This window comes from Megalops cyprinoides, chromosome 3, assembly GCF_013368585.1.
Source record: "Megalops cyprinoides isolate fMegCyp1 chromosome 3, fMegCyp1.pri, whole genome shotgun sequence".
Classification (NCBI taxonomy): domain Eukaryota; kingdom Metazoa; phylum Chordata; class Actinopteri; order Elopiformes; family Megalopidae; genus Megalops; species Megalops cyprinoides.
In genome coordinates this window covers 7,370,569-7,384,944 of record NC_050585.1, presented here as the reverse complement: position 1 = coordinate 7,384,944, position 14,376 = coordinate 7,370,569, and the positions used below count along the sequence as shown (strand labels likewise).

The window sequence follows — 14,376 nt, the reverse complement described above, 5'->3', positions numbered from 1 at the left end:
TCCTTGAACTGATTAGTTGTCGCTGTTAAAGTTACGGCAAAGGTATATGTGCTCCTGCGTTTATCTGACTAGTTATCTGACCGTGGCAGATTGTCAGGAAGTTTCTTGGCCCAGTGTAAATCGGGTGGAAATTCTCAGCATGCATGACTGTGTAGTCTGATGTGATCGCTTCTAACTGTTGTCATGGTTCTTCTTCCAGCTGAGGTACCAGCACGGCCTCTCCACGCCAGACCTGCGGCAGACCTTGCCCAACCTGAAGAACTTCCTGGAGCATGGGCTGCTGGTCCGCTGGTGAGTCCCTCCTTTCGGCGTGATGGTCTCCGCGGCCGCGGCCACTTCCTAATCCTAAAGACCCAACAGCCAGGTCTGGGCATGTGCATAGGCATATGTCGTTAGATGTTAGTATGAATCCAGTACCGGTTTCTCCACTGTCTGAACATTCATCAGTGGGCTGCAGATCAAATAGGGTGAGATCATTAATAGGGCTGGTTACACAGTAGTGCATGCTCTACCAATTTGTATTGAGTACTGACAGGTAACTCGGTCACGAAATAGTCTTATGATCAGTCTGTGCTGTGGCTTTGGATCTGTGTGCATCAATAACCATTTCTATGCCAGAGTATTGTACCCTCCTAGGCTCTCCTCCTCTCCTAGGCTCATCTGATCAGAAGAAGGGTATTATATGGATGGTATTATGGGGGTATTACATGGAGTAATCTAATGTTTTGGTAGGAAAGAGACCGTGTAAAGCAATTGAATCCCCAGAATATATAATAATGGTTATATAAATTCTTTTTAAGGTGAATCAGGTGAGACCTGTCACCTTTGACCCTTCAAGTTATAACAACCCCTGCAGGAAGGAAAGGCACTCTTCTAGTGGCTGCACTGCAGCCTATGTACTGTAATGGAGATTGACCTTCAGGGCCATTTTGTATTGACTTGGTTTATTCAATGAGAACCGTGAAGACTTCGGTAGTTGGAATTTAACCTTTTTGTTACCCTTTCTCTTCTTTTTGAGAGATGCATGACGACACCATCTACTGCACAAGCATTGACATCTCCCAGGGTCTATATCGCTGTATATCGGTCTATACAGCTGCAACAGACCCCTCAGCGCTTCTGCTCCAAATTCTGAGCTTGATCCGGCTTTGCGGCTCGCTTCCGCACACGAACACAGGGCTACGATGTGACAGTAAAGCACTTGTTCTCACCAGCGCACTGAAATATGGAGGAAATTTGTATATTTTATCGTCTCGTCCTTTGTAAGGGACTCCACTTCTTTTTTTATATCGCTTCCAGTCCACCTTTGGAAGAAGCCTAAATTCAGATACTGTTTCAAACTGAGAGGCCAAAAAATATGAAATATGGGTACATAAAAATGCAGCCCTAGCAGCTGCGGGGAGTTAACCGTCAGACAGGCTGAGAGGGGCTGAGATCCGTTTCCCCTGCATTGGGATGTATGGCATGCCCAGGGAGCCATTTGCTTCCCCGAACAGGAGACTTATCCTCGATATGGTGCAAATTCAGCATGCCGGGAGCTGGGCTGGACCTTTTCCCTCTCGGAGAAAGGAGTGCATGTCGGGAATAGGGGAGTTGGGTCAGGTTTTAACAGATATCTAATGGCTGGAACGGCGTATGAATGGAGTGTGGTATGAGGTGCAGTGCGTTCTGTGTGGAAGTGGAAGTGGGAGCTTTTATGTTTGTCTGCTGAATGTTAGCTGGCTGCTCGTCAGGGCCCCCAGTAAAGCAGAGGTTGTGCAGGGTGGCCGATGTGTAGGGCTCCTTATTAGCCGACATTTTCCCCAGCCGGACTGGCAGTGGCATTACGGAGACAAAAAAACACCTTATGATGGCAGGGAGGGCTAGCCGGGAGGAGCAGCCCAGCGATCTGGTCCAGCAGGCCTCAGGCCTCGGCCCCCCCACCCGCCCGCGAAAGGAATGGCCCGCAGAGTTCCAAATAGATGAATTAGAGCGCGTTCCTGCGCGAGCCGCCTCGGAGGAAGCCCTGGCAGCGGTTCACAGGTCAGCCCTATTCCTGCGCGCAGAGGGGATCTCTGATTGGACGCAGGCCCGCCCGGCCGGGCTTGGCAGCCCCCAGCACTGGGTTTGAAGACACTGCCGTCGTGGTGCGAGAACAGCGATAGCAGCTGTAAATCTCCCCTCATCCACTTGGCTAAACCCGCCTGCAGTTTGGTGTTCCTCTCGTGCCTGCACAGAAAACACAGAGGGAAGCATTTAGCCCCCCCATGGCCCTGTCTCTCTGTTCCTTGGTTTGGTTACTTTTCCTGTTCTCTCCATTTAAGCCGGGCCAACAGATTAGTGGAGGGTTGAAGGAGAACTTTGGTCAAAATCTGTTACTTGATAAGTCTGATCTCAAGCATCAGTTCCTGCCATTCACAATAGAGAACTTGTTCCAGTGCTCTGTAAGCAATAGAACCGGGCCTCCCCTGAGCTCCACAGGGCTAATGATGATGTCGGCTTGTTTAGGAAGTTCAGTGCACACACCTTCCCCCCCACACACCCCCCCAGCTCTGACTCACAAGAGGGAGATGAAGACCTGCCAGGGTAGACATGGATTCTAAACAATGAAATTGTCCCCACAGACAGACTGGAGATATATCCCGCACACATCTGGAAGAGTATACGTGCATGTTTAGTAATTCCAATCAATCAAAGAGCACGCCAAGGCAGGAATCCGTGAAGCTGAGGGGCGACCTTATTTCTTCCCATATACACATCAGGCTCTTGAAGCGACGAGCTGAACAGACAACATCATCATTGGCTGTCAGAGTTTTGGGTGGGAAGCAGTTCACAGGGCAATAGAATCGCCACCTCTGCTGTGTGGCTGCGAGCGTCTGATCCATAATGTGCATCACATTGAAGTGCACACAGTGGGGGAAGCTATCTTGCTGTTTTATTATCAACGGCCGCAGACCTCAAATTGTAGGCTGTATTCCATTTTTTCTTGTGGTTGACTTCACCACCCCCCAGGTGTAGAGATACACCTACACACACTCAATCAAAAAAGAAACACACCCGGCTCTAATAAGCGAATCTAATCTTTCGCTGTGTGTTTTGGCTGGTGGGCCATCGAACTGCTGCTCCTTTGTACGGTTCCAAATGGAACAGAGCAGTGTCTGTAGTTCCAACTCGGTCTGAGGATAAGAAATTGGAAATGTTTGGTTTAGGAATTCCACGGCTGGCTGAAATATATTAGAGCTAATGGTGAGAGGAGGGTGGAGGGCGACCCAAAAGCGAGCTTGTTTGGGGAGACGTTAACCTATCAGCGCACCCGGCCTGCCAAGGAAAGCATGATGACTTCGACAGAGATTTCAGGTAGCTTTTATGTGGTGATATCATTGAATGGATTGTCTGCTGGGAACTGGAGAAATACTAAAACGTAATGAGTTTAAAAACCCTAAAGTAAAATACTGCGTCTCAGCGACTGTAAATCAAGCGTCCCACTGATGAAATAGCCGCTCTTCCAGCTGAAGGGCCTTAATAAGCGGGCCACCTCCTGTAGTAGCTTGACTCCGTGCCGCCACTTGTTCACTTGTGCACCAGACCTGACCTGCTGCCTGGAATTCAGTTGACTGTCACATGCAGCTTTCTGTCCAGCTGGATGAAAGTGTCTGTGTCTGTGTGTGTATGTGTATGTGTGTTTGTGTGTGTGTATGTGTGTATGTGTGTGGGCATGCGTGCACACATGAGTGTACAAGTTTGTGTGTAAACTGTGTGCAGACTTGCGCTTGTGTGCATATGTATATTTGCTTGTGAATGTGGGTGTTCCTCTTAAGGGTAGGGGGTTTGTGTGGTTATGTGTATGTGTCTGTATGCAGTAATCACCACTGTTTATTGCTCTCTCAACATTCACTCATTCAAGCATTTTTTTAGCCCATGACGAGGAATCAAACGTACTCCTTTATTTACCATGAGCCTGCTGAGACAAGGAGCTATTGTATCCTCTATCTCAGCTGTCCTCTCAAGGACTTATTTCTTCAATAAGCAAGCCGGGTTTTCCCCCCGCTCTCTCTCTCTAATATTGGTTCCAGCCTTGCTGTCAGGCCATCTGATGGTTCATGTGCTGAAAACAGACCCTGGAACAATCCGCAACTTCCCTTCCTGTGTGTGCGGTTCCTCGCCTGATGCAGCCAGTTTCAAATGAACAAATCTTCGCCCGGGGAACGTGGGAATGGCAAGGGACATGCTAATTGGTTCTTTTAAAGAAAAAAAAAAGCAATGTCAAGAGTCATACAGTGAAAATGTGTTGCACAAAAAAAATATTGTGACAGCATGGGAGAGGTCTCTGGCACACTGCTTCCCTCACGTACTCCGTGCTGTTGATTAATTTGGCTTAATGTGACACATGTTTAAAGAAACCAATTTAGGAGAAAACATATTGGAGCAGATGCTGAGTTCCAAACAAGAAATGCATATTTTCCTGGGAACCGTGACATATAAACATATGGTATGAAGAATGCATTTGTTTTCAGCACAGCCTGGGTGAGTGTTGAACTGAGTGGATATTTGATTGGCCGACTTCATATTGATTGGCCAATTCCAATACTGCTCTGTAGCTGGAAAAAATTAATGCGGGGTGTTAGCATTGGCATCAGCTAGGGAGAGCTGAGATTAATTCACATCATAAGTGAAATCTAGGCCATATTGCCATTACTTCAGAATAATTTAAATTGGTGAGTAACTACATTTTTTCCTCTTTCCTGTTATTAGGTCATTTCCACAGCAGAACTTTGTAGTTTTGTTGTGTACAATTTTGGTTTCATCTGTGGAATGTTCATTCAACTATCATTCTTTTATTTGAGAGTCAAAACGAGCTTTCATTTGTTGGGCAGTGTGTGCGGTGCAGTGGGGTGTGCGGTGCAGTGGGGTGGGCGTGGGGGGGCTCAATGTTAAAATCACAACGTTGTGTCATTGGTAGCAGACAATTGAATCATTAAGGTGTTCTCATTTTTCTATCATTCAAGGACCTCAGCGTATTGTTGTATTTAGCCTCAGATTGACAAACTTAAGCAGAACAGAATTGACTTGAAGTCAAAAGCATTTGATGATTTTTCTTTTTTTTTTTTTTTTTTTTTTTTTTTTTTTTTTTTTTTTTTTTGATATACAGATGTATTTTAAGGGTTACTTAAGAGTAATGCACTGCTCAAAACATTTGAGGGACATGCCAGTAAATGAAGTTCTTTTCCAAGCTCACTGGTGTGTTTATCAAGATGAACAAGATGGTTTAAACTGAATGACTTCAAACTGAACTGGAGCATTATTTTCAACATTTACATATACATGTTACCATTTAGCAGATGCTCTTATTCAGAGATGATTACAAAGAAGGAGAACAAAGTGTATCTAAAAAAGAACAGAGTGCATCAGTGCAGCTCTTTGAAAATGTTGTGAGAGTTGCATGTTTTCTCTAAAAGAATGTTTAAAGACACAAAAACACATTTGTGTATGGACAAAACTAAGCAGTAAGTGATTAGATGTATCTGAAAAACACAGCAAATTAACATATTACCTAAATGGTGCATACTATACTTACGACATTAAACAATGAATAGCAAACAGTTGTATATTAAATAATATATAGGTATATTATTTATGTTATTGGTTATTTTTTTTTTTTTTTTTTTTTTTTTTTTTTTTTTTTTTTTTTATTACAAACAACAACTAATACAAAGAAATGATTTTGTTTTTACTAGCATTTGACAAAGCTATGAACAGGTTATTCAGAAAAAAGGAAAGACTATTAAAGGTTTTCCACAATCTACATCTGTACCAATCAGAAACTGCTATGGTTATATTTTTTTTTTTTTTTTTTTTTTTTTTTTCTTTTATTAAAGGAGAAGGGGAGAAGAAGGAAGAAGGGGGAGAGAGAGGAAGAAAAAGAGAAAAAAAAAAAAAAAAAAAAAAAAAAAAAAAAAAGGGGGGGGGGGGGGGGGTCAATTTGTTGGAAAGTTCAGAGCTACAAGGATGGGTTCCCAGGTGTTACTGAATAATTTGGTCTGTTTATTGTTTTTAGCTGTGATTCGTTCCATTGAGAGGTAGTCTGTTAACAGATTAAGCCATTGTGATATTGAAAGTTTGTGCCTGTATTTCCAGTTTAGGAGTATTGTTTTTTTGGCTATTGTTAAGGTGACAAGTATGATCTTGTGGTATTTGTGAATATGACTGATGGGTGTGAGATCTCCTAGAAGGCAAAGGGACGGGGACAGTGGAATGCTGTGACCCAGAAATTTGGAGAGTTCAAATATTATGGCTTGCCAGAAATTTTTGGTTGGTGTGCATTGCCAGAAAGAGTGATAATAACAATCTATTGTGTTGAGGGTGCATTGTGGACAGATATCTGTATTGGTGAAGCCCATGAGGCGCATTCTACGGGTGGTGATGTGTGTTCTGTGCATGACCTTATACTGGATTAGCTGTAGTTGGGAGTTGTTTGTCATGGAGAAGATGTTGCTACATATTTGTTTCCAGAAACTGAGATCAGTCTTAATTTTTAAATCTTTTTCCCAGTTTGTTATTGGTATAGGTAGTGCTTCTTCTTTTGGTGATGATATGTGTTTGTATATTTTAGATAAAGGTTTCTCAGATGTTGAAATGGATGCTATCTTTTCTATTAATGGTGGTGGTTGTAGATCAATGTTGGAAAGTTGTATTTTATTTTTTAGTGCATTTTTAAGCTGGAGGTACTGTAAAAAGTTTGGTTGGGTCATGTTATATTTCTGTGTTAGTTCATGGATGGTTAAGAATTTATCATTTGCAAACAGGTGTTGTAAGTGGGTGATTCCCTTACTTTTCCAGGTATTAAATGTGAAGGCGGTCTTATTGATTAAGAAATCGGGGTTGTTCCAAATTGGTGTGAGTTTACATGGTTTAAGTGGGTGATTTGTGATCTTATTGGTTTTCCACCAAGCTTCCAGGGTTGTTGAAATGGTGATGACCTTATAGCAGTTATGTTTTTTGATTGATTGGGGTAAGAATGGCAAGTCTTTAATAGAGAATTCTTCACAAGCTGACTGTTCAGTTTCAAGCCAAGGATCTTGTTGCATGTCTGAATATGTCCATTTCATTATGTACTGTAACTGATGAGCTAAGAAGTAATGGAGAAAGTTTGGGGCATTTAAGCCACCAAACTGTTTGCTTTCCTGGAGTGTTGAGAGTTTAATTCTTGGTTGTTTATTTTTCCAGTAAAATTTTGTGATTATTGAGTTTAGAGTAGAAAACCAGTTGGGTGTTGGGAAGACGGGAGTCATTGAAAAGAGATAGTTGATTCTTGGTAGGATTGACATTTTCACTGCAGCTATGCGGCCAGCAAGTGAGAGTGGTAAGTTATTCCAACAACTTAAACACTTTTCAGTGGTTTTAAGAATTGGTGTGAAGTTCAATTCAAACAAATCTGAAAGGTTGGAGGAAATATCAATGCCAAGATATCGAATGTTACCTGTAGGGATGTTTAGTGAGAGCCTGGGTGTCACAGCATTCCACTGGTCCTGGTTAACTGGGAGAATAATGGATTTTGACCAGTTGATTGAATATTCTGAGATGGCAGAAAATGTCCCAATCAGATTGAAAATGGCTGGGAGTGATGTAAGAGGGTTTTGTGCATATAGTAATAGGTCATCTGCATATAGACTGACTTTGTGGGTTGTGTTCAGAGTGGTGATACCAGTGATTTGGGTGTTTTGGCGGATGGCAGCTGCTAGGGGTTCAATAAACAGGGCAAATAGTAGGGGTGAGAGTGGGCATCCTTGTCTTGTACCTCTGTGAAGTGTGAAACGTTGTGAAATTATGCCATTTGTGATTACTGATGCTGTGGGTGAGTTGTACAAAATTTTAATCCATTGGATAAATGAATCCCCAAAACCAAATCTTTCTAATGTGGAGAATAAGAATGTCCAGTTAACACGGTCAAATGCTTTTTCTGCATCTAATGACAGGATGACTGTATTGTTTGTTTGGGTTTTGGCTATACTGATTAGATTGAATAGACGGCGCATGTTATTTGATGAATGCCTACCTTTAATGAAGCCTGTTTGATCAGGGTGTATTATAGAAGAGATGACTGTTTCTAATCTCATAGCTAGTGCTTTACTGATGATTTTAATGTCTGTGTTAATGAGAGATAATGGGCGATAGCTTGAGCAGAGAGTTGGGTCTTTATTAGGCTTAAGGAGGAGTGATATAAGTGCTGTATTCATATGGGGTGGAATGACAGAGGAATGTTGAATTTCAGCGGTCATTTTTATGAATAATGGTGATATTGTTGGCCAGAAATGTTTGTAAAATTCTGCTGGGAAACCATCGGCTCCAGGTGCTTTGTTATTTGGCATTGAAAACAGTGCTTTTTTAAAATCGTCTGATGAAAGTGGTCGATCTAGATTTATTACTTGAGTTTTATTTAGCCTGGGGAGTTTGATATTGTCAAGAAAAGTTTGAATTGCAGAGGGATCACATGTACAGTTGGATTTGTAAAGGTTGTAATAAAAGGACTGAAAGGTTGCTGAGATATCATTTGGAGTGGACACGGTTTTCCCTTCAGAGTTTTTAATGACTGGTATGATTGTTTTTTCTTGTTGTCTTTTTAGTTGATTTGCCAGATACTGTCCAGATTTGTCATTTTGTTCAAAATGGTTATGCCGGAGTCTCTGTATAAGGAATTGGGTTTTCTTATTTATGATGGTATCAAGTTCGTATTTTGTTTCAATGAGTTCTTTACGAAGGTCATCAGATGGATTTTCAGCTACTGACAGAGTAAGCTCACCAATTCTCTGCTCAAGCTTTTTTTCCAAGTCTTGTTCTTTCTTTTTTCTGTGAGTGGAGTATGAAATGATTTTTCCTCTTAATACTGCCTTAGCTGTTTCCCATAATAATGTAGATGAGGTGAATGGGGAGTCATTCAGTTCAATAAAGGATGTCCACTCTTGTATCAGGTATGTGTTGAATTCTGAATCTTGCAGTAATGATGTGTTGAAGCGCCATCTAGTCTGTGGTTTTATGGAGATTTTGTTTATGAGATTGAAGCTAACTGGGGCATGGTCAGAAATGATAATTGGGTGAATCTTTGCATTTCCTGTTTTAGATATAATAGAATTACTTATTAAGAAGTAATCGATCCGGGAAAGTGAATTGTGGTGTGGAGAGTAATAAGTATATTCTCTGCTGGTGGGGTTATGTAGTCGCCAATTGTCACTGAGACCAAAGTCATTTATGTATTGTTGCAGTGTTTCTGATGATTTCATTGGTCTGGAGAATTTTGTAGTGTTTGAGCGGTCGAGGTTAAAGTCCATAATTGTATTGAAGTCACCTCCAAGAATGATGGTCGTGTCAGAGAAGTTCATAAGCTGAGCAAAGAAGTTGTGAAAAAATGTGGGGTTGTCCTCATTGGGTGCATATATGTTTGCTACTGTTAATTTGATATTGCCAATGGAACCACTGATTATTAGGTAACGTCCCTCAGGATCTGCTGTGACTGAATTGCTGGTGTAAGGTGTATTTTTGCTGATTAATATTGCCACTCCTCTTTTTTTAGAGGTGTAAGATGCTGCAAAAACTTGGTTAACCCATTGATTTTTTAATTTTTCATGGTCTGAATTAATGAGGTGTGTTTCTTGTAATAGACAGATGTCTCCTTTAAGGTTTTGCAGGTGAGTGAGTATTTTGACTCTCTTTGCCAACAAGTTAAGACCCCTGACATTCCAACTTATAAATTTTGTTGAAGACATTACATGTGTTTACTGTGTGTCATTGGTAGTAGAATCAATTGGAGTCAACAAAGAAAAAGTAAAAGTAAAATAAGATAAATAATAATAAAATAAAATTGGGGAGGGAAAAAAAAAAAAAAAAAAAAAAAAAAAAAAAAAGGGGATAGATAGGAGAAAATAGAATAGAATAAAAATGGTGGGAGGTGAACTCCACATGAACTCCAAATATGTGTGATGTTACCATATAACAAAGAAAAGAGACACTCAGTTTATATACAGACACAGACTCAGACAGAAGGACATTTGAACACAGACCACAGAAACAGACAGTGCAGAAGGGTATTACAGAAACATAAGTCTGGATAAGATGTGACAGTGTATTAGAAGGAGAGCAGGTAGGGAAAACAGAGTGAGGAAAGGGGTGAATGGTTGGAGTCATTGGAATAGGAAAAAATAAGGTGAGAGATAGAGTAAAGAATCAAACAAATAAATTTAAATAAACAAAACAGAAAAAACAGGGGGTATGTGGGTAATGTTTAAGTTAAGGAAAAAAGAGAGATGGAGAGAGAACACTGGTTTGAACAGATAAATCGCATTTGGGGTGTGATTTTTTTTTTTTTTCCCATTTAGAAAAGCCACGGTGTAATCTTGAGATCGCGAAATAGTTGGCCGTCGATGTACAGTTTGTCTACGGTGATTGAAGCTCTTTTTCCTTCTGCTCGATGTTGTTTAAGAATGGGGTAGAGCTTCTTGCGGCGTTCATTTATTTCACGAGGGAACTGATCATTGAGGCCGTAGTGAGTTCCTTTTAGTTCTCTGCCTCTGCTTTTCACTAGCTCCTTTTGTTGGAAGTGTTCAAACTTTGCAATGATGGGCCGAGGCCCCCTCTTTGCTGTGATTCCAAGGCGATGAACCCGATGGAAAGTTATATTGTCAACAATGTCGGAGGGCAGTTTTAGTTCGGTTCGTATGAAATCTTTAATCGTGTTTATTGGGTTTTCGGTTTTATTTTCTGGAATCCCGGAGAAAATTAAGTTATCGCGCATGCTGCGTGATTGTATATCCAATATGTTTTCTTTTATGGTCTTGTTTTCTTTGACAATGTTGTCCAGTTCCTTGGTCAATGTTTCAACAGTAATTTTCAAGCACTCGTTGTCTCTTTTTAGATCCTCGATTTCCTTGTGATTAAATTCAAGGCTCGCTCGCATTTCTTTCAGTTCAGCAGACAGTGATTCTAAAATGCTGAGTCTTGCATTAATTGAGTGAAGCACACTAACCTCTTGTGTCGGCGTGTTTAAGTCCTCGGTGTCGGTGGAGGATTCCCGGTAGCGTTTCTTTGCTGAGCCCTCTGTGCGCTGGTTGGGCTTTTGAGCCGGCATTTCGCACAGATTACTGTGGAACTCGTCGATGAATTTTTCTATTTCCTCCACGGTTGATTTCAGTGAGGAGAAGACCGCCGTTGTTTGTAAGTGTGACAAAAGCAGGGGTTTGTATCCGCTGTATTTTTGAAATTGAAAAACAAAAAAACGCGCCTCAGTGAGCGACCGGGAACACCGTCATGACTGATCTCACCCGCGCCTGCACGTGACTCTCAGAGTTTGCGCATTCTCAGACTCACCTGCGCATTCTCAGACTCACCTGCGCATTCTCAGACTTTTTCCGTGAGGCCCCAGTGTGTTGGGCTTGCACATGCAGAAGAGACAACTTGAGCCAATTTAGGGGGACTCCAGGAAGAAGCGCTACTGCCAGCAAAGACAGACCAATTTTATGGACCCTTTTTTTTTAAAGAAAAAAAAATTCCCCTTGTGAACCTTTAACCCCTCGAGGTCGGCTGCAGTGAATGTCGAACATCTCAAATGTAAATTGTGAGCTTAAATAACACAATGGACGATAAGAGTCCTTTCGATAGTCATCCACTGGTTTCCTCTATTGGCTTCTGAAAGCAGAATTCTTTGCTATGTGTCCCCTTATCTGGGATGTCTGGTGAGGGGCGCTGATACATGACCTCAACTCGGTGCTCCAGGACCCCTCAAGGAAATACTGAAGATAGGAAACATGGTGGGACCTCTGCTTGCAGTTTCTTTGGGGGGGGGGGGGCTTTTTGCGAGGGGATTTAGTTTGTAAGCAGTTTTATATGGGTAATGTACTGAGAATATGACAATCAAAACCCCCTTGATGGCCAGTGGCAGGTCATGCACTATCACAACTGCAAAGCCTAAGGAGACTTCACCGCACCCAGTAGACATTGTTTTGAAATGAAAGTTGGCTCTGTGCTGAGTAAAGTGTGAGTGGTGATAGCTCTCTGCAGCCCTATTATGCGAGTAGTACAGTACAGTGCAGTACTGCAGTGGCTGCAACCACCTACGTTGTTTGTCCTAATTGCAGTGTCGCCTTCCCCCGCACTGAGGAGAGCTGCTTCACGCCAGGCCCTGCCAGATGTGCACTAAATCCACATGCTGCCGGACGAAACTTAGCATCTCTTTGTTATTGTTATCATTTCAAACATTCGAATTGCTGCTTTCCACTTCTGCAGCTGTTATTCTTCCCCTTTTGATACTCTGTCAGAGCCTCTTTGCTTAGCCATACCACAGCACACGTGTCAGTTAAGTACACTTCCCCATGGGTCCCTGTGCCAGTTTTGTCCACATTTACAGGGCTATTACAAAGGTGTAATTATGACGAATGAGAGTTTATGAAGTGCATCTGCAGCCCTTGTGTAATAAAATTGGTTGTCGTGTTTATGCATGATTTGTTCTGGACAGATGAAGTATGAAAATAGGCCTATTATCTATTATCTTAAATGTCTTTCATACTTTTGAGAGTGTGTGCCGTTAACTTCAGCTTGAACGTCTGCAGATGCACTGGTTACACAAACATTTTTGAACGTAATAAGTGAGGGATTTACTTAAAACAGCTGTTTCCAGCCTGGATGGTATGGGAGAGATGAGCTAAGGGAAGTAAATGAGGGGCTGTGTTTGATCAGGACGGCCTGAGTGCAGGCAGAGATGTCCGTTCCTCTGAGCAGAGCACATGGTGAGTGGGGCACCTCTTCCTCTCTCTCTTCTCCCGCAGTGATCGACGCCAGATCTCCAGCTCCATCCCGGTGCCGTCCAAGTCCCAGCTCACCGCTTCCATGTCGTCGGAGGCGGGTTACGCGCCCAGGACCAGCTCCCCGGACCGGGGCCAGCGCAAGCGGGCCAGCTCGGAGGCCGACAAGCAGAAGTACAAAGCGCCCTCTCCCGGCGGCAACGCGGCGGCAACCCAGCCCGTCTCTTTGGCGCCGCCCGCGGACCCGCCCAAAAACATGTCCTCCTCGCTGGACGCCGGCATCGACCTGGCCAAGAGCATGGAGGCGGAAGAGGAGTGCCCGTCGGGCGCGGACTCCAACTGCCTGGGCCCCGAGGACCGGGACGAGGCGGGGCCCTCCGAGCAGCACGCGGGCGCCATGAACGGCTCGGCGGTGCCGGGCGAGGGGCTGGCGCTGCCCGCCGCTGCGGAGCTCTGCTGCTCGGTGGAGCATGCGGAGGAGATCATGGGCACGGAGGCCACGGGCTTCAGCGGCGGGGGCCCCCTGGAGGACTACCCCTGCATCCCGGTGGACCACGCCGTGGCCGTGGAGTGTGACGAACAGGTGCTGGGCGAGCTGGACGCCGCCGGCTTCGAGGAGTTCTCCCGACGCATCTATGCACTAAATGAGAACATGTCCAGCTTTCGCCGGCCGCGCAAGAATTCAGACAAGTGAGGCAGGACCTGAGGTGTAGAGGGGTGGGGGTTGGGGGCGGTGGGGCTTGTTGTTCCTTTGTTTTTCTCTCCTAGCAACATGGAGACAAAAAAAAAATATATATAGGAGATATCTGGAATAATGACCAATTTGCACTTCTCTAAGCATTTCTATAATCCTTAAAAATGAAATAAAAAGGATAATTGTGGCTGAAATGATTCCTGGCCTTTTTTCAGGGTGCATTGAGTTGCCATGAGAGAATGAATGCTTAATAAGTGGCTCCACGCAGCACTAGGCCCTCAGCATGTCTGGGCATCCGAAACTGCTTTCAGCAACCTGGAAAAAGATCACAGGCGACACGGACAGGGAGCGTGCCGCTCGCAGGGCCCCCCCCCCCCCCCCCGAGGAGACGGCCTCCCCACCCCCGTGCCATGGAGTCCGCTGCGGGAGGAGGGGAGCGCAGGGACGGGCGGAAACCGGCGCCGGGCCACCTTTCGCTCCCGACGTCACGCGCTCCCGCTGGCAGAGGCCGTCCATTTCACGCCTCGCAGCGGCCTGCCAGCCAGGGGACGCACACACAACCCCATTCACCACTTTGCCTCCCCATCCCCCCGACTGCATTTCACTGAGAGAAAGGAGGGGAGGGAGCGGAAGAGCTGCAGATGCCAGCACAGCACATGGCAGTGCTACGCTCTGTTTGTAACCACAGCGGTGCGGTTGTTTTGATTTGCCCCCCCCCCCCCCGGCACCCCCCCGTTTGATTTATCTCTTTTATGCCTTTATTCACACCAGTAATAAATTAAACTTAACATATTAAAGGCTGACCAAAAATGACTCATGTATACTGTGAAGCAAAGTAGTTTTTTTAATATTCCATGCTGACCATTTAGAGTGTTAATCACAGTTAATCGACTCGGTGATGTTTTCTGCTATGTTTAT

General features: G+C 43.9%; 1 protein-coding gene across 1 annotated transcript in view; it reads left to right on the top strand.

The window, feature by feature from the left end:
• The window catches only part of uvrag (UV radiation resistance associated gene), an 82,752-nt gene extending 69,292 nt beyond the window's left edge, over positions 1-13,460 (top strand). The window contains exons 14-15 of the mRNA XM_036524259.1: positions 200-291; positions 12,789-13,460. Of these exons, the coding sequence (XP_036380152.1) occupies positions 200-291; positions 12,789-13,458 (762 nt within the window). The 3' untranslated portion in view covers positions 13,459-13,460. The remainder of the gene's footprint in view (positions 1-199; positions 292-12,788) is intronic.
• The last annotated feature ends 916 nt before the right edge of the window (positions 13,461-14,376 follow it).